At 40.2% G+C, this 24,420-nt stretch overlaps 1 protein-coding gene across 1 annotated transcript in view; it reads left to right on the top strand.

The window, feature by feature from the left end:
- Window positions 1-24,420, top strand: part of UNC80 (unc-80 homolog, NALCN channel complex subunit) — a 5,631,640-nt gene that overhangs the window by 1,824,270 nt on the left and 3,782,950 nt on the right. Inside the window, exon 17 of the mRNA XM_044060513.1 lies at window positions 13,072-13,235. Within this exon, the coding sequence (XP_043916448.1) occupies window positions 13,072-13,235 (164 nt within the window). The remainder of the gene's footprint in view (window positions 1-13,071; window positions 13,236-24,420) is intronic.

Below are 24,420 nucleotides of genomic sequence, written 5' to 3'. Positions count from 1 at the left end.
GCTACATATATTACCACTGAAGGTATAGAAATTCCAGTTATATTTACTTATGCACATGATGTATTGATTACGAAAAAACTAAGTCAGGATGAAAGAAGTTATGCTTTAAGAATCAATGTTTAAACATAATAAGCTAGACTTTAAAGGGAAAAAAATAAAGGATTGGGTGATACTGTACAAGTAGAAGTATCCTTCTTGATGAAGTGTCTTTCTCAATGAAAGAAAAATGTCTTGGGAGTAAGATTTGAGGATAAAATGTATGTGAAGAACAGTGGAGTAGGATACTACATAAAATAACATAGCTTTGTTGTTTTTGGAAAACATACAAGCCATTGTTTAATAAAAAGGTTTAATGTTATGTAGTCCTATCTTGCCGTAATTCTTGCTGGATGGGTTCGGAGCCGATATTCAGCTCTGACTCTGCCGATACTAAAGCTCGAGACTAACCCCTATCCCATGGTGCCTCACGGCAATTCCCCAGATCTCTTTTGCCGCAAAAGTGTCGAGGTTGTGTCTTACTGGCTCGTTGGCTAAGTAACAGTTTATTTACTAAATTTAGTCCTTTTTCTTGACCTTTACTATCTCTTTTACTAGTCTTTAATACTTTATCTCTTGTGTGACTGTTATTGAGAGTTTCTGCCCCCTATTCTTCCCCCTAGGATTGTACGGCCCGTTTAAGTTAGAGGGCCATAGTGCCTGTTTAAGTTAGAAGGCCTTTCCTCCCTGAGTGTGTGTCTTATAAAAAAAAAAAAAAAAGTTATTTAACTCCTCTCTTCTTACTATCCTTTGTCAGTAGTTAGTACTTAGTTATTGTTGTTATTGTTGCTTGTCTGGCTAGTCTATAGTTTTAGTCAGTATGTCTAAAAATAAGGATAGAGAGCATAAGGATCATCGCCCTTCGGGGTTTAAAAAGTGCGATAGATGCTCACAAAAAATGTCTCTGACAGACAGTCACACCAGTTGCATGTACTGTTCAGGTGAAGCTCATTTGCAAGAGCCCTGTACCTTTTGCCATGCGTTTAGCACCAGGGTCTTGAATGAGAGGAAACGAAAACTTATTGATAGGGGTCTTATGACCGGTTCCTTCCAGGAGCAGCTGGAACTCGGTCAAGCAGCTCCTAAGTCTACAAAGCGAAAATCTTCGGCCCCAGCTTCAGAGCTGTCGAAAAAAAACAAGGAGTTCTGGCTCTGATTCAGCTTCTTCCAAATCGGTACCTTCAGTTTCCTCAGAGCCAAGGCAACCTTCAGTACCAAAAATTTACCTGATATTGATGTTGTATCGCCCACTTTGAGATCTTCTATTTTGGAGAGGACACTATCAGATGAGGACATTGAGCGGGTGGTGAAGAGGTTGCTTTCAGATCCAGCTCTGGCAAGGAAATTGGCCCGTCCGGACCCAAAGGCTTCGGAGCCGACCCCCTTACCTGCCACTGTTCCTCCTCTGACTGCTTCACTCTCGGAGCCTATTACTTCAGGTTCTTCAGTCTTCGACCTGTCGGTTCCGGGGATCCAACTCGCTTCTTTGAAACCGATTACTCTATCCTCGGTGGCTCAGTCTGGAGCCGAGGGATCTGGGAGCTGACACTCTCGAGTCAACTCCGAGGGGGACAGTCACCCTGTTTTTTTTTTCAGAACCGACCCTCCCTCTCTGTGCCTCGGCTCGACTCAGCTCGGCTCCCATTTCTGCTTCAGAGCCATTTCCTCTTGCTAGGAGTCGACCATCCGTCTCCTCGGACCGGAGGTCGTCTTCGGAATGGGGAGGAAAGGCTTTCAAAGCTATAGAGAAGGCTTTATCTTCTGCTAAAGCCATACTTTTGCAACCTGTGTCCCACCAGCAGCAGGCAGCAACCTCTTCCCCCCTGCCACCCCCACAGCGTAGGGAACCAGAGGCCCAAGCAGCCCCCATTGGAGGTGTCCCCTCTTCCAAGACCTCCCCAGATTATCCCACTGGAGAGCTCCCTTGGAAGAGACTGTGTAAGAGGAAGCATGTTGACTCACCTGAGTCTGTCACTTCTGACACTGATTTAAAGGAATCAGAAGGGTCTCCTAGATCCTCCTCTGAGGATGTCTCTTTTTCTGACATCCTAGAAATCCTTAGACAGAGGGGTGATTGGAAGACTTCTAACCCTACTGAGGATGAATCAGTGTATCTTGAGGCCTTTGGTTCCTGTCCTTCCAACTCCTGGGTGACACCGCTTTATGACCAACTCTTGGGGATCATATAGCGGAAAGCCTGGACCTCTCCAGACTCAGTGGAGCCCATCCCAAGAAGGCCAAATAAATTTATGACAGCACCTAAAGATAAGACTTTCCTTAGCAAAGGAGTTCCTGTTGATGCTATGGTGGTAGCAGCGGCCACCAAGAAGGAGTTATCCAAAACATCTTCTAATATCCATCCTCCTAACAAGGAGTCCAGGACGATGGATAGGTATGGGAAGCGTACCTTCTCTTCAGCGACATTTACATTAAGATTGCTGAATTACCTTACCCATTTTACTCATCTTCAGAGGGATCTCCTGAAGGAGTTAGGAGATACCCTCCAGGCTTCAGTAGCTCCACGTTCCATGGATAAGGTTTCTGCACAGCTCTCCACCCTTACATCGCTAGCTAACTCCTCCATGAGGCTATCGTACGTGGCAAATGGAGCGAGTAGTACAGCCACAGCAGGAATATCCCTCAGGAGACATTCTTGGATGCGTCTTTGTAATTTCACGGAATCCTTCAGGTCTTCCTTCACTAACGTCCCCTTTGATGGTTCATCTCATTTTGGACCCCAGGTGAAAGAGACTTTGACCAGGTGCGAGCAGGAAGGGAAAACCTTATCTGCCATTGGAGTCGGTTTCTCCCTACCATCTAGACCCTATCCCAGGTGTAGTACGGGAAGGAAAATGTGGTTCCATAAATCCCAAAAAGGTTTCCCTCAGGCACAAGGATAACCCACCCCTAGAGGCAGAGGCTAGAGGCAGAGGGGGAGGATGTAATGGAAGACGCCGCCCTCACGCAGAGGAGGTCCACAGCATCAGGGAGACAGAGAAACCTTCTCTGATTGTCCTTTCCATCGCCCCTGAGAGGTTGCCCGACTGTCCGTCTCTGGAGACAGTCGGGGGTTATCTATCGCTGTACCCAAGTGCCTGGCTTACCATGTCACAAGATCATTGATTACACACCATAATATCCAGAGGTTATCTGATCCCCTTTGTTTCCGAACCCCCAGCAAACTGGTCTGTATCAGACGTACCACCCATTCATCTAAACCGTGTAACATCAGAGGTCATCTTGTTACTGCAAAAAAGAGTCATCCAAGATGTCCCCACCAAGCAAATAGGATCTGGAACTTAGTCTCGATTCTTTTTAGTTCCAAAAAAGACAGGGGACTGGAGATCAATTCTAGATCTCAGCAGCCTCAACAAGTCTGTAAAGAAATCGAAATTACGAGTGATCACTCTGCAGTCGATATTTTCCATTGTCGGGAAAAACAATTGGAGGTGCTCAATAGATCTCCAGGACGCGTACTACCACATCAAAATGGACAGGCACTCCAGGAGACACAGTTCCGGCTGGGAGCAAGTCATTTTCAGTTCAGAACACTGCCCTTTGGTCTCACTACAGCCCCCAGAGTGTTCACCAAATGCATGGCAGTGGTTACGGCTCACCTGAGACGTCAGGGATTCCAGGTGTTTCTGTACCTAGACGATTGGCTCCTCAATGCTACCACCAAGCATCAACTCATAAGAACAAGGGACGAGACTCTATCCTCGTGTGCCAGTATAGGCATTACAGTCAACCTAAAAAAAATCAGCCTTATCTCCTTAGCACCACATTGTATTCTTAGGCTCAGAAATAGACACAACCACCATGTCAGCAAGACTAACACCAGAATGAGTAGAGTCTGTACGCAGTCAAGTCAGATCCCTGCTAAACAAGCAAAAAGTTCAGGCCAGGGTAGTCCTTCAAGTCCTAGGGACTATGGCTTCCTCCATCCTACTAGTTCCTGTAGCCTGTCTACACATGAGGATACTTTAATGGCTGTTATTTGCTCAATGGTTGATGCACGACCTTCCATTGTCTCATCAGATTTTTATAACAAACACTTGCAGGAAGGATCTGACATGGTGGTTGCACACAGAACAACTTCTCCTAGGTCATCCACTTGTTCCTCCCCAAGAGAAAGCACTTTTGACCACGGACTCTTCCCCAGATAGGGTGGGGGGGCATTATCTGGGAATGACAGTCCAAGGTACTTGGCAGAACCACAAGAACCACTTGCACATCAATGTTCTGGAGATGAGAGCGGTGCTGTATGTGTTGCAAGCACTTCACAGCTCCCTTCCCACCAGGACAATTGTGATCCAGTCAGACATGTCTGTCATGTGGTACATAAACAAGCAAGGAGGAACTAAATCTTACCCGCTTTGCCAAGAGGCCTTAAGAGTTTGGAAATACGCGATGGACACTCAACGCTTTCTGGTAGCAACGCACATCCTGGGGAAATCCAACTTAATAGCAGACAAACTCAGCTGAGCAATTCTGATGCCTCACGAGTGGTCCCTGAATCCAGACGTTGTGAAAGAGATCTTTCACAGATGGGGCCAGCCTTGCTGCGACCTGTTCGCCACTCACCTGAACAACAAATGCAGCAGCTACTTTGCCCTCATTCCCCATCCGGGGCTTTCACCCAGGGATGCTCTAGTCCATGATTGGCCTCCGGGACTTTTTTATGCCTTTCCACCTTTTCCTCTCATCCCATAGGTAATACAGAAAGCAAAACAGTTGAGGAGTTCACTGATCCTCATTGCTCCTTGCTGGCCTCGACAAGTATAGTTTCCCTTCCTGTGGCCCTACCTTTTGGAGGAACCATGGATTCTGGACCCATCTCCAGACCTCCTGGTTCATTAATCGGGACAATTCCATCTCACCATCCACATCCTGAAATTGACAGCATGGCTGCTCCAGTTCCACGATTAGCCAGGTGTATTCCCTTATCTCCTTCTGTCAAACACATTCTAATCTCATCCCATAAACCTTCCACTCAGGAAGAATACTTCAGCAAATGGAAAAGGTTTTCTATTTGGGCTACAAACCAAGGCTTAGATCCATATATGACTCCTATAGAATCTATTCTATCCTTTCTAGTGTCAATTTTTCATGAAGGAGCTGCAGCTGCTACAGTCAGAGTTCAGTTAGCTGCCATTTCCAATTTCAGTTTTGGCTTCATGGGAATTCAATCATGTCACACTCCTTGTGCAAAACCTTCTTAAAAGGAGTTTGTCTTCTCAGACCTCCAATCAAACAGCCATTAGAACCCTGTGACTTAAACTTAGTTCTCTCATCTTTAATGTCTGCACCCTTTGAGCCCTCCTCTTCATCACACCTGAAATTGTTGTCGTGGAAAACACTATTCTTAGTAGCAATAACATCTGCTAGGAGAGTCTCAGAATTGCATGTTCTTACTGTTCGACCTCCTTACATGATTTTTCACAAGGATAGAGTCGCACTCAGGACAAAACCCTTCCTTTCTTCCCAAGGTATGCTCAGAGTACAATCTGAACACCACTATTGAGCTACCAGTGTTTTTTCCGAACCACTGTAATAAATCTGAGTATAGACTACAACAGTTAGACGTTCACAAAATTCTCAGATGTTATTTACACAGGACTAAATAATTCAGAAAATCAGATCAATTATTTGTTTCCTTTTCTGACAAGAATAAGGGCTTGCCTGTTTCCAAGGTTGCTCTTTCAAAATGGCTTTCGGATTGCATTTCCTTTGCTTATCAAACTGCTGGCAAACAATTACCCGTCAAAGTAAAAGGCCATTCTGCTAGAGCTGTATCTACTTCATGTGCCTTTAGATCTAGGCTCATAATTGATACTATTTACGCAGCAGCTACTTGGGCAAGACCACATACTTTTGTCACTCATTACAAATTGGATTTGGCCTCCCCGGGGACAGGTCATCCTTTGGGTCCACTGTGCTGAAGAATCTCTTCGCTTGAGCCACCCGGGATAAAGGTGCTAGGGACGCTGTCCCATCCAGCAAGAATTACGACGAGATAGGACTACATAACATAAAGAAGTTATGTACTTACCTTAACGTTCCATGTTTGCAGTCCATCTCGCCTATATTCTTGCATCCCTCCCTCCAACCCCCTTCCTGTTTCTGGAGGATCTGGTGGACTGTACTGGTGCTGTCTGACCTGGTTTTTAGTTGTTGTCCACCTGGCATGGATTATATTACAAAATGTTTTCTCGGTATGTTTACAGCTCTGATATTTCATACCTATTAGGTACTTATTGCTTTCTTGCAAAAAATATCTGGGGAATTGCCATGAGGCACGATGGGATAGGGGTTAGCCTCAAGCCAGTAAAAGCTCTCGAGCTTTAGTATCGGCGAGTCAGAGCCGAATATTGGCTCCAAACCCATCCAGCAAGAATGTAGGCGAGATGGACTACAAACATGGAACATTATGGTAAGTACATAACTTCTTTTTTGATTAATTCAGTTTTACTGGGAAAGATTGCATACTTAGCTAGTGTTTATATGTTGCCAAGAATCTATGAAAAAGAAATACTAAAAGTAATTTTTTTTCTTTTATATGGGGTTTAAGATTGAATCCAGTGAAGGGTGTAATATTATACATGGTCAAGGAAGAAGGAGGTTTATGATTAATAAACCCAATTGTTTTATTTTGCTTCTTTGAATTTGTATGGAGTGTTATGGATAAATGATACAAATGAAACGTTTGTAGTAAATTTACTAAAGTCCAGATATAAGTAGAATTGGGATATTGTAAAAAAACTCAAAAGAGCAAAAGCATGTTTAACTGAATTAAGGAGATAATATAAAGAAAAACTTATTTTATGGAAAATAAAAATTGAAATAGAAAATGAGAGGAAAGTATGATTTCAGAATATCACAATACAATATTATTATGTTAATCCTTGGGCTCAGCAAGAGAATGAAAAATTTAAAGCTATAAGAATATGAAAAGCATGATGTAATAAACAAGAAGAATTTCAAGATTTTTTTATGGAGATTAGTAATTAATAAATTACCAGTAAAGGGAAATACACCTTATAAAAATAAAACCGTGAAAGAGTTTGTATGTATTGTGGTAAAGAAGAAAGTGCAGAAGTTGTTTTTACAATGTATAAGAATTCCAAAATTGTGGGAAAAATCTTGTAAAGAAAATTTCTTTGATAATATAAAGAAGGTAACTGAAATAAATATGGATACGATTCTGCATTGGGATAATGGACATAAAAATAAGGAATATATTAGTAAAATAGATACAAGGTTATGTTATATGGATTATTTGGATTGAAAGGTTAAATGAAAACATGTTTAATGGTAAATGGAGACTAGCAGTAATTTTAAGAAAAATTAGATGGTAGTTGGGGAAAAATGAGTTGGGTTCAGATTGCATGACAATAATGGAAAGGAATGGAAATGTATATAATGTATACATTTGTAAATGTATTTTTATTGTATGTAATGTTTCTTTAATAAAGAATCCCTACTCTTTTCAGTAGGTGCAGTGGAGGCTTTTACATCCATCTGAGATACTGCCGACTCAAACATATGGGACCTTAGTTTAACATCTCGTTCGAAGGATGATATACTAAGGAGTACAGCACCTCCATTATGCTGCACTTCAGTGTCAGCAATCCATTGACTTGGTGTGGGAGTGGAACCCAGAGTCATCTGCACCAAATCCGAGTCTGCTTCCTCTTGCACCTCAGACAAAACAGATGGTTACAAATCAATTCAGAAGGGGATGATGATGCAACAGAAGTTCAAGAAGCAGAGACTAAGATTTAGAATTCAGGTCTTTAAGGGGAACAGCATAAGGAATATTATGTTCTTAAAGTAGCAAAAGGTATTCTAAAAACTAAACCAAACTGAAATGAAAAACGGAAATTTTGCCTGTAGGGATGATTAAGTAGTTTAGAAAATAGACAAGTAGAGGTTGGTATTTACTGGAGAAAATTGGCAAAAGGAACAAAGGTATCTGGAGTAAATGATTAAAGAAGGAATAATAAAAGAATGGGATGAGGCCAAGCAGAAGTTTGGAATACAGGTTAGAGATTGCCTTTCCTATGAGGGATTGATATCAAGTATAAAGAAAGGGTTAGGGAAGTGCTAATTGAAAAACTAGCTCTGGTAGAGGTTTTAGTTGAGTCTGGAATTGTAGCTGCTGTTAGAGAGGAGTAGTAGGACTTATTAAATATATTAGATTTACTGTAGAAATCAATCAACAAGGTTAGAAAACATGGGGAAGAGAAACTGGAAAGGCAAATTATAAAAGAACAGTGCATGGATCTGTATGTCTCTTAAGTATACATTGTTCAGAACATTTAGGCATTCTGCTTGGAAGCGTTTACATAGGTATTTTTGTAACCCAAAAATACTTCAGAGAATTTTTCCTCGGGTATATAAACAAATGCAGGATGCTTGATGGGAAAGAGAGAGGTAAAACTGTATGTTTTTTGTCAGTGTAATGAGTTGTTGATTTAAAAAAAATGCCTATAGAGTAACTTTTCAGAAATGTGTGGAAGCTAATGATTGTAAATAAGGAAATAAATCTCTTGAGCTAGAGCAGAGGATCTAAATTGCCTAGACATAGCAAGGCCTTACTAAGTTTAATGCTATTCACTGCCAAAAATACTTGAAATGCGGAAATTAAAATCTAAACAGCTGTAATTGAAGTACTGAATACTGTAAATAGGAAAAAAGAGGTAGAGATTAAATATTTAGGAAAGGGAAGGAACAAATTACATACAAATAAATTTAATTTGTGGAAACAGTATGTGCATAATGATGTGCAAGAGGAGGTCTAATTTTTAACGGAAGACAGGCATTGAACAGTTTATATAATTTTGGAGTAAATGATAGCTTGGGGTTGGACGATGGCATAAGGGATTGGGAGTTGACGTAATTGTTAAGATGTTTACTTCTCAAATGTAAGATACAGGGTTTGATTCTCTCATTTGAAGTTAAACTGGCTGGGCTTATATTGACCTACAAAGGCATCTAGCCTAGTACTTACCTGTGATCCTATGATTTGTTAAAAAAGAAAACATGCATACTGCATGAAAATAATGAAAATGTCATTATAATCTGTTTTCTTTTCTGTTTATGTGAACCTGTATCATTATATAAATTGTGATTTTATAAAAGATGTTACAAAAAAAAGACACGTAGCACATTATCAGGACCCATGAACCCAGAGTTTTTAGCTTCATACAGAGCATTCAGTACTTGTCATAAGTGATTAGAAGGGGGTGGGGTGGTATGGGTATACTAATATGCCGGGGAGAAGGGGAAGTATATGAGCTGAATTATCCTCTAATTTGTTGGCTGTTCCTGAAGGGGTATGGAACGTTTTGACCCCTGCATTAACACATTCCCTATCTAGATCTGTAAAACTTTGAATACAGTTTGATACTACTGTTATGCCCTAGTTAACAAGGCTTTATAATAGTTTATAACACTCAGCAAGAATAGCAGAAACATATGACAGTCCTACACAGTTGCGCAGAAAATAACCAATCATTAGACAGAATAAAATATTATTCGTATTACTGGTCTGTAACCTGATACAATCTTAGAGAACTCAAGTTAGCAAAGTAAAAAAACAGAATACTGTCTGGAGAATAAAACCAGCTTTAATAACAATTAAATGTATAAAACTGAATAAAATTTTTGATATGCTGAGTAAAACTTAAAATATGCTAGTTAAATATGTTAACTTCCTATGTAGAATTCATGATTGATTTCATGTTAACATGTTATAAACTATTGTTAATTTTTAATCATATTTAGATATTAAATAATATGTTAAATAAACATTTGCTTATTAAAATGCTAAATATATTAAATTCGTAATAAACATATTAAATATTAAAATGCTTTTATTAAATTTAATTGGGGTCAAAACATCTGGGGTCAAACAGTCTTGCTCCCTCCAGTTTACTCCGTCGCATATTGCCAATTCAGAGGTGATCTCTGCCAAACATACAAAGCTGTGTCAAACCCAGAGCTGTTGGACATGCTCCACTTAAAGAAATCACAATCTCTCCAAGCTACACGCTCTAGGGACCTAAACCTTGTCACCACAATGAACAGAACATGCCGGAGGGATAGATTCCTGTCCCAGAGACTTCCCATACTCTGGAATAAACTACCTATCTATATCAAACAAAGCTCCTCATTAGCACTCTTCAAGAAAAATCTTGATGATTGAGAAATAGGAAATTCACCCCGAGGATCACTTCTGTGGCTCTGCTCGACAGTGGCACAGGAAAATAATTTTCTTGGGTGGCAAAAGCCAGGGTACCTTTTTGGCTGGGCTTGTATAGGCCCTAGGGCTGATAGCCTAGTGCCTATTTATGAACCTATTTATGAACCTATGAACAACTATAGATTGGAAGAACTACTCATGCCAAAACACAAATGCCCAGAGATTCCTTGATTTCATCAGTGCAAATGCCATGGACCAGCTGGTTGACACACCCACAAGAGGTGATAATATCTTGGACTTGGTATTAAACAACATGAGTAACCACTGCAGCATTCCTGCACTGTCATCCTCCCTGGAAAAATCTATTCACAAAGCGGTAACTTTCAAAGTCACCATTTCCACCGACCACCCCACCCCCAGTTAGGGTCAAACAAAAAAAACTTCTCTAAAGCTGATTACAGTCTCCTGAGAGAAGGTATAAACAGCTTCACAACTCCCTCCCCAGCATAGGAACTGGAACATATATCCAAACCTACACCAAAGTACTATACGAGCATTTATATAGCTGCGTGGAATCAGGAATATCAGACAGGAGAAAATCCTCCTCCTCAGGGAAGAGTAAAATTGTCTGGTGGACATCTGCAATAAGTAAACTCCATAATATATGGAAAAACAATTGCTGTCCAGGACCAAGAAGGAGCAGGTGCCTAATTGGAAGCAATCTCTCCTTAGTCTGAACAAGCAAATAAGAGCACTAGTGAAATCTTCCAAAGCAAACTTTAAGTCCAAACTGGCCACATCTACTAAAGACAGTCATAAGGCCTTCTTCACATATGTCCACAATCTCAAAGGAAGCACTCAAATCTGCTTAGAACTGGTGGTTAAGGATACCAAATACACAAATGCCGTAGATGTAGCCAACCTGCTGGTAGACAGGTTCAGTGAAAACTTCACCCCCTGTCCCCCATCTGTAAATCAGGACATCCCCATCAAGACATCCCCAACACCTGTCCCCCTCCCCTTATCTCTAGGGAGCAAGTCATCATTACCCTCTCAAAGGCAAAAAAATACAGCCTCCATGGGACCTGACAACATCCCAGACTGCATCCTACATGAATTCAGGCAGGAACTTGCAGCATCATTGGGTACCGTATTCAACCAAAGCCTGAATACTGGCTTTGTCCCAGCCGAGTGGAGAACAGCCACTGTCATCCCTTTGCACAAAGGTGGAGCGTCCACTGATCCATGAAATTATAGACCCATCAGCCTAGCTAGCATGATCTGCAAGGCCATGGAATGGATTATTATTGACCTCATTAACAAGGACATTGGCAACCTCCAAACACTCGATCCCACACAGTTTAGTTTCGTCAAGTGGAGGTTATGCCTGTTATATTTGGTTGACTTCTTCGAGATAGTCACATAAAACCATGAATGAGGGGAAGACAGTGCACACCAATTACTTTGACCTGGCCAAAGCCTTCAATAGTATAATAGATAAACTATCTCAACTAGGCATCAATCCGTATGTTACCAGATAAGTACCAAACTGGCTCACTGATAGAACCCACCTAGTCAAAATAGGGGAAGCCACCTTAGTCAGTAGACCCGTAATGAGCGGTGTACCCCAGGGATCTGTCTTGTGGCCTCTGTTCTTTGGGATATACTTTTCTGAGGTGCAGGCCAAAACCAGTGAGCTATGGCTGACCAAGTTTGCAGATTACTGCAAGCTGGGCATTATCATCAATTCCCCTGGTGCCAAAAACATGGCCTCAAACTGAATGCCAAAAAATGCATCATCATCCGCTTTGAGAAGAGTGACGTCCCCACAAATTATCACATTAATAACAAGGTCCTAAGCATGCAGTCATTCATGAGGGACTTGGGCACCCAGGTTGATAGGAAACTTGCTTCTGAAGACCATATTGCCTTCGTTGTATGGAAAGCTTTCTACATGGCCCATGTCATTAGTAAGGGTATCTTATCCAGGGACAAGGAGGTCATAACATCTATGTATTCTTCCCTTATAAGACCCATTATTGAGTACAGTGTCCCTTTTGGCACATACCTCACAAAGCGCATGCAGCAGCTGGAGAGACCACAGAGGTTCCTCACCAGGAAAATCCAGGGCCTCAAACAGCTACCCTACACAGATAGGGTAAAAGCCTTGTCCCTCTACTCAGTCTCATACAGACTCCTCAGAGGTGACCTCTGTCTGGCATACAGAGCAATCTCAGACTCCGCCCTGATGAGACTGCTGCATATCAAGCTCCACTCGAGTAACCTAGATGCACAACCTCAACCTGGTCTGTGACATCAATAGGACTTGTTGGCAGGACCAATTTGTGTCCCAGAGATTCCCCCTTCTGTGGAATAGACTTCCTCTCCATGTCAAGCAGAGTACCTCATTAATCCTTTTTAAGCACAACCTGGATAACTGGATGGGGAACAGAAAATACACCTCTGGGATTCAACCTGTGTCCCTGCTGGACAGGGGCATCGAGTGCTGAATTGTCGTAATATGGGCTAAATTCTTGGCTAGGCTTGTAAGGGCCTCAAGGCCGTTAGACTAGTAACTTCCTATGATCCTATTGTCAATCTTGGCTCAGAGGAATTATTATTATGTGATCCTGCCCATGACCTTCATGGTTGAGATATCATATGCCCTGATTATTGAGTAATGCTAACTCCATTCATTACTATTTTTTTAAATACAATGCATTATGTTTTTCTGTTGCCATGTGTTTCATGCCCTTGCTGTTAGATAAAGATTAGCTTACTGATAACAGATTATTTTGCTTGCTGATCATTTTTATTGCTCTGTGCAGGGACTGTATTGTGACATCCGACAACTGGTACAGTTCATTAAAGAAGCACATGGGAATGTTTTCAGGAGAGTGGCCCTCAGTGCTTTGTTAGACAGTGCTGAAAAACTGACACCTGGCAAGAAATATGAAGAGAAAGAGGAACCAAAGCCACCAGGAAGTAAAAGGTACTAGCTAGATTCTGTATGGTGCTAGAGTTACAAATTGGTTGCAGGGGGCCTTGTTATTGTAATTGTCTGTTTTGCTGTGGAATGTGATGTTGGGAAATCGACGTATGCTATAAATTTTCTTGATAAAAACTAGGAAACAGTACACTAAGATTGTCTGGCAGTGAATTCATTAAGAAATAATTTGAAGGCTCTGTTGCGTAGTACTAAACTGTAAGTCACTTTTTTTCTTCTTATGTGGATTAATTGCGTATAGCAGACTTCAGAATAACACTGCTCATTCAGTGACTAACTCTTTGTATGAAAATACTTGCAAAGCACTTCGTCATCTCTTGTCAGCCCAGCAGCTGAGTTGACTGACATTACCAAATACACCCTATGGTGAGCCATAGACTGAGTGACTGAATGATTGTAAAAGCAAATGACTCTGTCCTTTACTTTTATAGTGGCTAGTAGTGTGTTCAGTCCCGTTTAGACTGACTTATACTTGTCTAGTCTTTTCATTTATAGCCAGGCCTCAGGGTCATCATTTGCAATACAGCCCTGTCCACAACATCTTTGGGCTTCTGCTATTATATTTTTCTTGGCTGCTTATAAAAGGGTGACGTGACATAACCTTTAATGTGATGGAAATATAATCCAGTATTTGCTCCTGTGAATTCAGTTCTGTGAAGAAAACTGTGGAATTTTTGAAACAAATTCATTATTTTTAGCCATGGAAAAGAAGTAAGAAGACATGAATTAAGTTTTTCAAGGACTCCTGTTAGGATGATAAGCTTATTATCCTTTTTAAGCAGGCTGTCAGCTCTGTAAATAGATACGATTGAGTACAGAACATTTTCAGTCAGCCAGTAGCATTGAATAAATTAGGAAAACTCAGAGCTGTTGGACCTTAAAGAGATATGAACATTCTAAAAAAAGTTTAAAGGCAGACCAACTGAAACTGACAAACTGCAGAAATACATTTTGTATATTTTGTTATTTTAAACAAATGAGTCAATGACTTGTGTTTTTGTATCTTCCTGAATATGTATGATTATAATCTACCTGGTATCTCTACAGGTGGTCAAAGTGAAATTCCCTGAGAGTGTTTGCCCAAAGCACAAAACGTGGGTGAATGCAATGCCAGTCACTGTTTTCCATTTAAAAAACACTGTTGGTATGATGAACAAGTGAATGCTGGCAGTGATTTCCACATTTATTTGTGAGATTTCTCCCTTTGTCACAATTGTGCAACTGTGAAGTTGGTATCTTTAAGTTCAGAATGCTTGCCCACCATATTGGTGGGGGAGGGGGGGTTGTAGGTGGCTTGTTTCCATGGGGGGAAGAAAACAGTTGAAGTTAACTTTTTCACCCTTGTGAGTTTTGGGCATTAGTTTTTGTTATTTCTGGTGACTGGGGTTTTGACATTCATTGTTTCATGTTTCATAGTTGAATCATTCTACCTATGTTTCACTATGAAATTTTCTAAATTTATTTTATATGTATTTTCTTTGAATTCCTTACATAGATGTCATTAATCTTGCAACATTGTTTAAATGTTTTACAATTTTAGCTTTCTTTCTGCTGTAACTCCTAGGCTGTAGTTGAGAGTAGTCATTTTTGTATCGGTCCACTACAAATATATAAATAAATAAAACAGATAATCTTTAGAGTAGTTCTAGAAGAAAGAACATTAGAATGTTTGGGATACTTGAAAAATTAAGAGATGATGAACTTTTGTCTTTAAAAATTCATTCTGGACGTGTTATATTTGACAAAGTAACAATGGTGAAACTGAAAATAATTGTCAGAATGGAAAGAAAGTTGGAAATGGAAATTATAATGCTAGTGTATTACCATAGAATAGAGGTAAATATAAACAAGAAAACAGAGGAATAAGAAAAATCTGCAATCAAATTTTGTGATGACTTCTGTAAATAAATAATGGAGGTAAGATGGCGACATTATTCCTACAAGACTAAGTTATCATCTTATATAGCCTGATGTTGTAAAGGAACTTGTTTCCAACAGTCATCTCAGTGAGAAAAGAGCAAAGCAGAACTGTAAACAAAATCTCTCCTGAACCATCTAAGGACTAAAAAAAAGTCTTGCTGAAAGCTGCAAAACCCAACTCATTAGTAGAGAAGAGTGCCATCTTCGAGATAAAACCTGGAGAGGTGGTTTAGTAGAGATGTTACTTCAAAAAAACAAAAAAAACAAAGAGTATCTCATTTTTCAAACATCAGTAGAAACCAGAAGAACACATGGTATGTTCACCAGTAGATCACTTTTGCAGTAGCCTAAACTGTATGCGTTAAATCCTGACAAGGATATGACGACAGGCCAGCTTCCAAAACGTTAGGGCACCTTGTTTGTGCCCTATCTGTTGATGGGCTTGAGGAGAGCCATTTAACATCAGTGGTTAGAGCACCAAAGCTTCAGAACTTTCTTGCCACTGTAGTACACTCTCCCTGCAGGCTTCAAGTGTGAGCATTTCATCAAGGTTGGAAAGATAAGTACCCTTCTTTAGAAAACCTTCCTCAACATTTTTTCTGAGGAAAACTTTACTTTTTTTGAGAAAACTTGTCTTTAAGCTGAGAAATGTATTTATAGTAGTCCTCACTAAAAATGTTCTTCAGAAAGTTTACTTTTTGTTAAGTTTAGCTGCTTGAGGGAATCTATTTTTAATTCACTTTTTTGTGTAAACATTTTACTTGTTTGTATGGATTAGTGCTTGCAGGGGCTGTCACAAAAAAAATACTTCAGAACTGTGAAATTCCTGTTGACTTCAAGATGGCTGCACACTGATCAGCAAGGTAATTTGAGTTTTCCCAGTATGAAGTCAGAAACTGTAAAAAAGGCCCAGTGTCAGTGAAACTGTCATTTGGGAGACAAATCAGTTACTGGCTAGCAATTACACTGCCTGGATATAAGTAAAGAAGAAATTTGGAGAACCTGAGTGATCATCAATCAGAAAATGAGAAGATATAACTCTAGCTTGGAAGTTGTTTGCCAAAAAGCAGTTCATTTCAGCTTTGGTATAGGAGATGGCTTCCAGTAAGGAAAAATTAAATGAGACGCAGTCAGAGGTGTGCAACATAAATGAAACACTGATGGGGGGGGGGGGGAATAGCTCTTCCAATTAGCATCCTGATTAACAGATCCTTAAAAGAGTCATACATTCCCAAACTCTGGCGTTCTGCCTACATTCTACCACTTCATAAAGGAGGTAAAAACAACTCTACTTCTAACTTCCGCCCAATAGCCCTACTCTCTCCTATATCCAAAATTCTTGAGAAATGTGTCCACCGCCAACTCTTACCCTACTTAACAGAGAATCAGCTACTTACACCCACCCAACATGGTTTCCGTCCAGGCCACAGCACTATAACTGCCCTACTTTCCTTCTTAGAAACAGTTAATCAAGCCAGAGATTCCGGACTTCTAGTATCCACTGTTCTGCTGGATCTCTCCAAAGCCTTTGATACCATCTCCCATTCACATCTACTCTGCCACCTCTCCAACCTTAATCTTTCCACTAATACTCTTGCCTGGTTCTCCAGCTACCTCTCTGACAGATCCCAGGCTGTCAGATGGAAGAACTCTACCTCCTCCTTCTTACCTACTCCTACTGGCGTTCCTCAGGGATCCATTCTCGGTCCCTTACTTTTCAACATCTTCATAAACAACCTTCACACGGCTCTCCCTGACACTTCAGTCATCCAACATGCTGATGACTCTACCTTAGTCTGCGCTGCCCCCAGCTTTACTGAACTTCTCTCTAAAACTCAAACAGCTTTTTCCACTACAGAAAACTGGATGCACCAAAACCACCTCTCCCTCAACTCCAATAAATCCAAAATACTAATTTTCCTCCCTTCCAAGACTTCTTCCTTGGACAAAAACTCTTTCAACATCCTCAGCCAAGCTAACACTCCAATTGAAGTGGTCCCCTATGCTAAACTACTTGGCATAACCATAGACGAACATCTTAAATTTGACCTCCACATTCAACAAAATATAAAAAAACCACCAAAAACTAGGCATGCTCTACAGGAATAATATATTTATTTCCAAACCCTCCAGGCAAACCTTAGCTACCTGCTTCCTCCTACCCTCTCTACTTTATGGAGCCCCTCTCCTAACTAATCTGTCTGCCTCCCTCACCTCTAAACTTGAAGCTTGCTATAATAAAATCTCTAAATTCGCCACCAAATCCAAAAACTCAACCCAACACTGCCTCTCCCTTCAATCTTTAAACTGGCTAGAACTCCCAAACCACCTCGACTATCTCCAACTAACAACCACTCATAGATTAATATTCTACCCAGAAAAATGCCCTGCTCTATCCAACATCCTCCCCCTTTACATTTCCCAACCGATCTCTAAGATCTGAACACCAAAATCTAATCTCCATCCCCAGACCAAAACATCCCGCTGGTCAACATCTTCTATCCTTCTCTCTAGGTAGGAAATGGAACTCTCTCCCTCCTTCTCTTAGAACCATACCAAACTCAGACTACTTCAAAACCCAACTTTTCTCACACCTATCTTCAAAATGGAAATGTTCTTGCTTTCACCCTACTTAATCCCAAGGTTCCCCTAGACTGAGCCCCTGTACTCCTGCACCTTTATACACTCAAACTCTAGCTATGTTTTTAGCAGGCTCTAACTTCACTGTATGGATGACAATATTGAATAGTTAGGAAAAAAAAAATTTTTGACCAATTCTTAACTTTTGCTGTGTCCTATAAATTCTTGCAGTGTATTGTAAATTTGCATTTTCAGTGTTCTTACTGTGTCTACATTCTATTGTAAATATGCATTTTAAAATATTCTTACTGTGAGTACTTTCTATTGTAATTTGAATTTGCAGTGTCTTACTTTGTTTTCTTGCTGTTTGTATTATGTTTTGTATTCTTCTTAAACATTGCATTGGTTGTACTGCCTTTGGAGCTTTTCTCCCCGGGCCTCCACTGAAAATGGGTTCTTCTTGACCCAGTGGACTTCCCCGGTAATCAAACTGAAATAAATAAATAAATAAATATATATAAATATATATATATATATATATATATATATATATATATATATATATATGTACACACACACACACACACACACACACACACACACATTTTTTTTTAAACTGAAGGAATGTATTAGCAGACAACATAATGCTGGAAAAAGAAAAAAAAGCTTTAGCTAGCTATTCAGGTGAAGTTAAAAAACTGCAAAAATCAGAGATTGAAATGAAGAAACAGCTGGCAAACATGAGGCTTCTCTAGAAGAGCTGTTTCAATAAATAGTAGAGTTCAAAGAAAGAGCGCACAGAGAAAACCAGAGGTTTTCTGCTATATGAGAGAAACTAGAAAGACTACACTGTATTCATTTTACGAAAGTATAAATTAGTAACTGGATTGGTGTTACACAACAGGATTTGTTAATTGAAAGGGCACATCACATGCATGCTCCAAACCTGGCCATGAGAAAGTGAACAAGAACTATATTAATAAAGATCAGTCATACCAGCAGAAGAAGTTATTCCTGGTAAAAATTATGGCAGAAAGTAAAAGTATTACAATTGGAGACAACATAGTTTTTTTGAAAATGATTATTCACTGAACACCAGGCAGAAGAAAAGCAAGTTTATCCCAGCAATCAGGGAATGTTGAGAGGTAGATGTGAGATTCAGGCTGCTGTATCCAGCTGCCTTCAGAATATGTTTTCCTGGAGCACCAAAGATGTATTTTTTAACGTTTATTAAATTGTCACGTAATACTTACATGCATGTATATTAATAGAAAAGAAAACAATTCATATTAACATTTTTCATATTAATGGATTATACATTACGTATGTTTTCTTTCTTTTTAACAGTTATTTATTACATTACATAAATTGTTTAATTCCTTCCTTCCCTTAAATCTCACACTTCCTTCTGAATATTATTCTCCATGTATTCCCTCAAATTTATTATTTTTCTATGTAATATGCTCCTTCACGTTTTAAAGATTCTGTCCTCTATCTCTTTTATTTCCTTTACAATATTTAGCACTTCATTTAGAGCTGGTTTACATTTTGATTTCCATTTTTCTAGTAGTTGCTTTTTTGGTAGCCCGTAGCATTAAACATCCCATTAGAGAAGAATAATTTCTTTACTGTAAGAAATTTTAAAAATGTGCCAACATGTTACACTGCCAAAAAATCATAACCCCCCCCCCCCAGTTACCTCTTTTCCATCACACCTCCAGAATTGTTGCCTCCCTCAAGAAAGTGTTCTCTGAAGTCTGCTTTGGATATCAAAATACTTAGACAAAAACTCCCAGGCAAAAATCCTAAACCTGCTTGGACTTTGTTGCATATTTATCAGCTCTTTAGATGTCCTCCATTGTTCTTTTGTATTTGTATTTTTTTCCTGAGAACTGTCTTGTTAAAATGTACTGCGATGGAGCTTTTCTCCCCGGGACTTTCCTGAAAATGGGCTCTTCCCATTTGGTGGACTTTCCTGGTCAACAAAGGCAGAAAAATAATTTGCCTTTCCAGTCTGTCTTGCCAGTCTTTTGCAACCTCATCTGATTATTTTAGTTTTCATGCAATAGTTTATATGCCCTACTAATTATTACTTTTTAAAAGCAGCTTCTGTTCTAGACTTGACTGAAAACTCTACCAGAATTGGTCTGTCACTCACCGCTCCCCTGTCCCTTTCTTTTTGTCTATAGTGTGATATCAATCCCTATTAGGGGAGGTAGTATCTAACCTGCATGCCAAACTTCTGCTTGGTGTCATCTCACTATGTTACCATTCCCTCTTTTATTATTTGCTGCCAATATCTTTGTTCCTTTGCCAGTTTTCTCCAATAAAATTTAGACTCCCTGTTGTCTGTTTTGCATACCCTTACTTGCTGTCATCCGTATTGACAAAATCTCTTTTTTCCATTTTGATGTTAGCTTACGTTTTAGAATACTTTCTGCAGCTTTATGAATATAATGTTCTGTACAATTGCTGCTATTCTCCTTAAAGATTTCCATGCAAAATCCTATTCTCCCCCTCTCTCTCTTTCTCAGAATGCCCCGCCCCCAGATTTCATCATCCTCCTTTTCCACTTTGAATTACAACCTTCTGCTTAATTGCTTAGCTCTAAATTATTCATTTAAATCAAGTAATCATAAACCACCTTATTCTGTGGGAGGATTAACTTATCCCACTTAACTGTTTGTCCCTTTCCCTCTCAAATGCCTTCAGATTTGTATTAATTATTGTCCACAACTTAATGCTGTGGTGCAGTTATTGCCCTCCTTGATTCTTCCTTCCCCTGACAGCAAGAAGCAAAAAGTAGTTACGGAGTGTCTTGGTGTCAGGCCATCTACAGTTGTACTCCAGACACCAGTAAGTGATTCTGCTTTATCTGGACTTGGTTCCTTAGAATGCTCAGCATTTTCCCCAGTCCCACTGATACAGTACCTACACCCACTAAGAACCAAGGGATAGAGACATCCTTTGCGGCTGCAGGGTTTTCTTCTGTGGGTAAAGGCGAACCACTCATCAGTCTAGGGGGTAAGGGCAGGTAATGGTCTAGCACATAGCCAGGAAAGGGTGCCTAAACTCAGGAAAAGGATGCCCACCTTGGGTTGCTCCTTTTCCAGGGAGTCTCCCAGGGAAGGAAAAATATTTCTAGCTGTTGCATTATTTCTGATCTCCCTCTTCCAGTTATTTTTTTAATTGCTTGCATTATCCAGTTTTTCTCCTCCTTCCTTTTCCACATATGTACAGGTACTCTCAAGTGTCTAATTTCTCTCCTCCCCTAATTTGCACCCTTATCATTGCTTGATGTGAAATGATCACAGGGTTCCACTTTCACATCCCCAACCATGTTATTATGCCCCCTCATTAACAAACGTCTTTCTATTCTTGACCAGTATGTGTGCCTATTAGAGTGGAATGTATATTCCTCCTCTTCTCTGGTCTCACTCTGTTTTTCTCTCATCTATCCACCTTGTTTGATTAAGGAAACCTTTCAAAAATCTTCCATCCTTTGTTAACTTTCTTCTCTTTAGTCCCTTGACTGCTTCATCCCTTGCTACTGTTATATTTCAGTCTCCAAAACATGTCACTACCCCCTCCTGAAGTCTTACTGTGTTCATCAGCATCCCTCTTAGTGCCTGTATCATTGTTTGGTAGAACATATACTGTTATTACTACATATAATGCTATTACACTTAACTTCATCCTTCTACTCTGCCCTTTATCCCTGTATATCTTCATTTCCTGTCCTGCCTTCTATATCCAGGGGAAATGTCCTTCTCATTATAGCCAGTTCTCTCTTATTTTCACATGACTAACTTGCTACTCCATTATATCATTCCACTCTCAGTTTTTGTGCACCTTATTTACAAGATATGCTTCTTGTAAGGTGATTAGTTGCACTTTTGGTTTCCTTATGTGATGCGTTATTCTTTCTGTTTTATTCCTGTTTTCCAGACCATTTACATTTCATGATTTAATATTTACCATACTTTTTCCCTTTATTGTATCTGTTTGTCTGTTTGCTGTTTCCATTTCCACTTGTTTAAATTCCTATGACATTTCTTTTCTTTATCTTTCCTAATTATTCCTTTGTTTCTTTTTTTTCACCTTTCTTCCCTTCCTGGAGCTGCTTCTATCTTAAATGTTTTCTCAGTCTTTTCTTTTGCTTTTTATAATTATGTACATATTAACAGATTTTACTTCAGTCTTCAGAATTTATTACTGTGCAGAATATGGCTAACTTTATGATCCCCACTTCTGTCATTTCTATGACAGTACACCTACTGCATCATGGTCATCCACCCCTTTGTGTAATTTTGCTGTGCCTCTCAGTTCTTTTTTTTTTTTTACCTTTTTCTCCCTCACTCCTTATCTCTTTCTGTATTCAGATATTTTTTCTTTCCTCACCTTCCTTTTCTTTTAATTAATATGCCTACATAAATAAAAATGTCCTACATCTGCATGTAGTCCTATCTTTTGTGTCTTTTCCTCCATTTCTCTGGTTTCATCAATATTTAAGGCTTCATTTCAGCTCCTATTTTGTACTTCTCCCCCTCTCCCCATTGCATCAGTTGGTTCATTTTCCTTATGTCATTCAATTTCCTTTCTTATCCTAATCCCTTTGATTCATTATTTCTGTTGTTTGACACATCCACTGGATCCAGCAACTTAAGGCTATGCTGTCAGTGCCATTTCTTCAATTTTGTGAATTTTATGGCACCAACTTTTATAAATAAAAAAGTAAACAAAGAACTTTTTATGCAAATGAAATTTACAGTAAAGTTCAGATGGCTTGGACCATTTAAAACCAAGTAAACTACATTCACAAAAAGATTTAAAAACAAAATAGTTCATCTGAAGGAAATTATTTGATAACAGTTCTAGATGGTAATATTGACTGCAGTTTGCGGTATATGCTTTGTGCTTTAATAGTTCTGGAAAGTGTACTTTAATAGCCCTAAACTCTTGTGTAGCTGAGAAATGCCAGTACAAATACAAGAGAAAACATTTCACATCCATTAGTGCAGCCATTATTGCATCTTCTGTATATTTTCAAATAATACTGACTCTGATGTGTCTTTCATTCCTCCTCACATATGGGTTACAGATCTGTCATTAGATCTGCCTTAGCCACATTTCTGCAGACTAGAAAACAAGTCTCAAGCTCCTCCCACTACCCACACTGCCCTGCACTCCAATCAACCTCCCCAGATCTCGTTTCCCGCCAGCGGAATCAGATGTGGTCACCTTAGTCTCGAGTGAATCAGTGGATGTTATGTAGTCCAATCTCGCCTACATTCTTACCCATGGGTTTGGAGCTGAATATTGGCTCCGACTCGGCCAAACTTTTCTAGCTCGATGTCTTCTATTGGCTGGGCTAAGCAGGTATCCCATGGTGCACTGCTCTATATCCCCAGATCTCATTTGCCGCTTGTGTAGCTCGGATGTGGTCTCGCTCTTGGCTGTGGCTAAGTACCTTTTTTTCTTGTTATTTGAGAAAATTTCTTACAAACAAAAAGCTATTTTTATAGCTAGTGTCTTATTTAGTGTTGTTTTGGCTTAGGTAGTGTGTTTGTGGTTTGCGGTATCATGCTAACTGTTCTTTCGGGCTAGGCCCATTTCAGTTAGAGGACCTAGTCCTCTTGTCCTGTGTTGTTCGCGCTAAAACCGTTTAAGTTAGAGGTTTTAGTGTCAGTTTCCCCTTGCTATTTGTGGTCAGAAAACCATTTTAGTTAGAGGTTTTTGGCCTTTTTTGTTTCAGTGCGTATTCCTTCTGGGGTTTGTGTGCGTGTGCTGTGCAGTTTACTAACTTGTTCCCGCTTTTTGTGGTGTTATGTGTCTGGGTCCTTTCTTGTCAGACAGTGACTAGTACTGTGTTGGTTTTTTGTGATTGCTTGTTGGAAAATGTCAAAGGATTCCAAAGAGCACAAACCTTCGGGTTTTAAAAAGTGCACTAAGTGCGGTTACAAAATGTCCATCACCGATGGGCACTCAATTTGTGTTTATTGCCTGGGAGCCATCCATCTGTAGGAGTCCTGCAGATTCTGCCATGCTTTTAGTCCCAGAGTGCTCCAAGAAAGAAAGAATAAGCTGATTTTAAAGGGACTCTTGAAACCCTCTTTCGGAGGCCATGGATTCTTCTCCCAGTGCTAAACCTAAGTCCTCAAAAATCTAAAAAGAGATCTCCAGCTCCTTCAGTTTCTTCGGAGCCACCGGAGAAAGTCACAAAACTTGCTTCGACTCGTCGGCTCCACTGTCCTCGGGGCCGCAGGAAGTGTCGGTGTTGATGGAACCGGCGTCGGCTCCAATTATATTGGAACCTCTTCGGAGCCGATCGCCCAGTCCTAGACCAGTTTCACCTGAGAGGAGATCTCGATCTCCCTCCCTGTCCTCCAAATCCTCCAGGACCCTTTCTGATGGGGATGTTGATAGGGTGGTGCAGAGGCTCCTCCAGTCACCGGTTTTGGCAAAATTGTTTTCGGCTCTGGAGCCTGTCCCGACCACTTCTTCGATCATTCCTCCTCCGAGCGCATCTCTGTCTTCAGAGCCAGAGTGTTCTGTGCTGTGTGATGTTCCTAGGTCGGTTCCGATGGCCCCCCCCCGGACCTGTCGGTACCGACGTCGGCTACGACCCCGTCCACGGGGTTCGGGACTCGAGATTCTTCAGTTGGGCCAG

This window comes from Protopterus annectens, chromosome 2.part0 (genome assembly GCF_019279795.1).
Source record: "Protopterus annectens isolate FY-2018-M chromosome 2.part0, PAN1.0, whole genome shotgun sequence".
Lineage (NCBI taxonomy): Eukaryota > Metazoa > Chordata > Ceratodontiformes > Protopteridae > Protopterus > Protopterus annectens.
The sequence above is the reverse complement of the archived record's forward strand: the minus strand, read 5'-3'. Positions and strand labels throughout refer to the sequence as shown.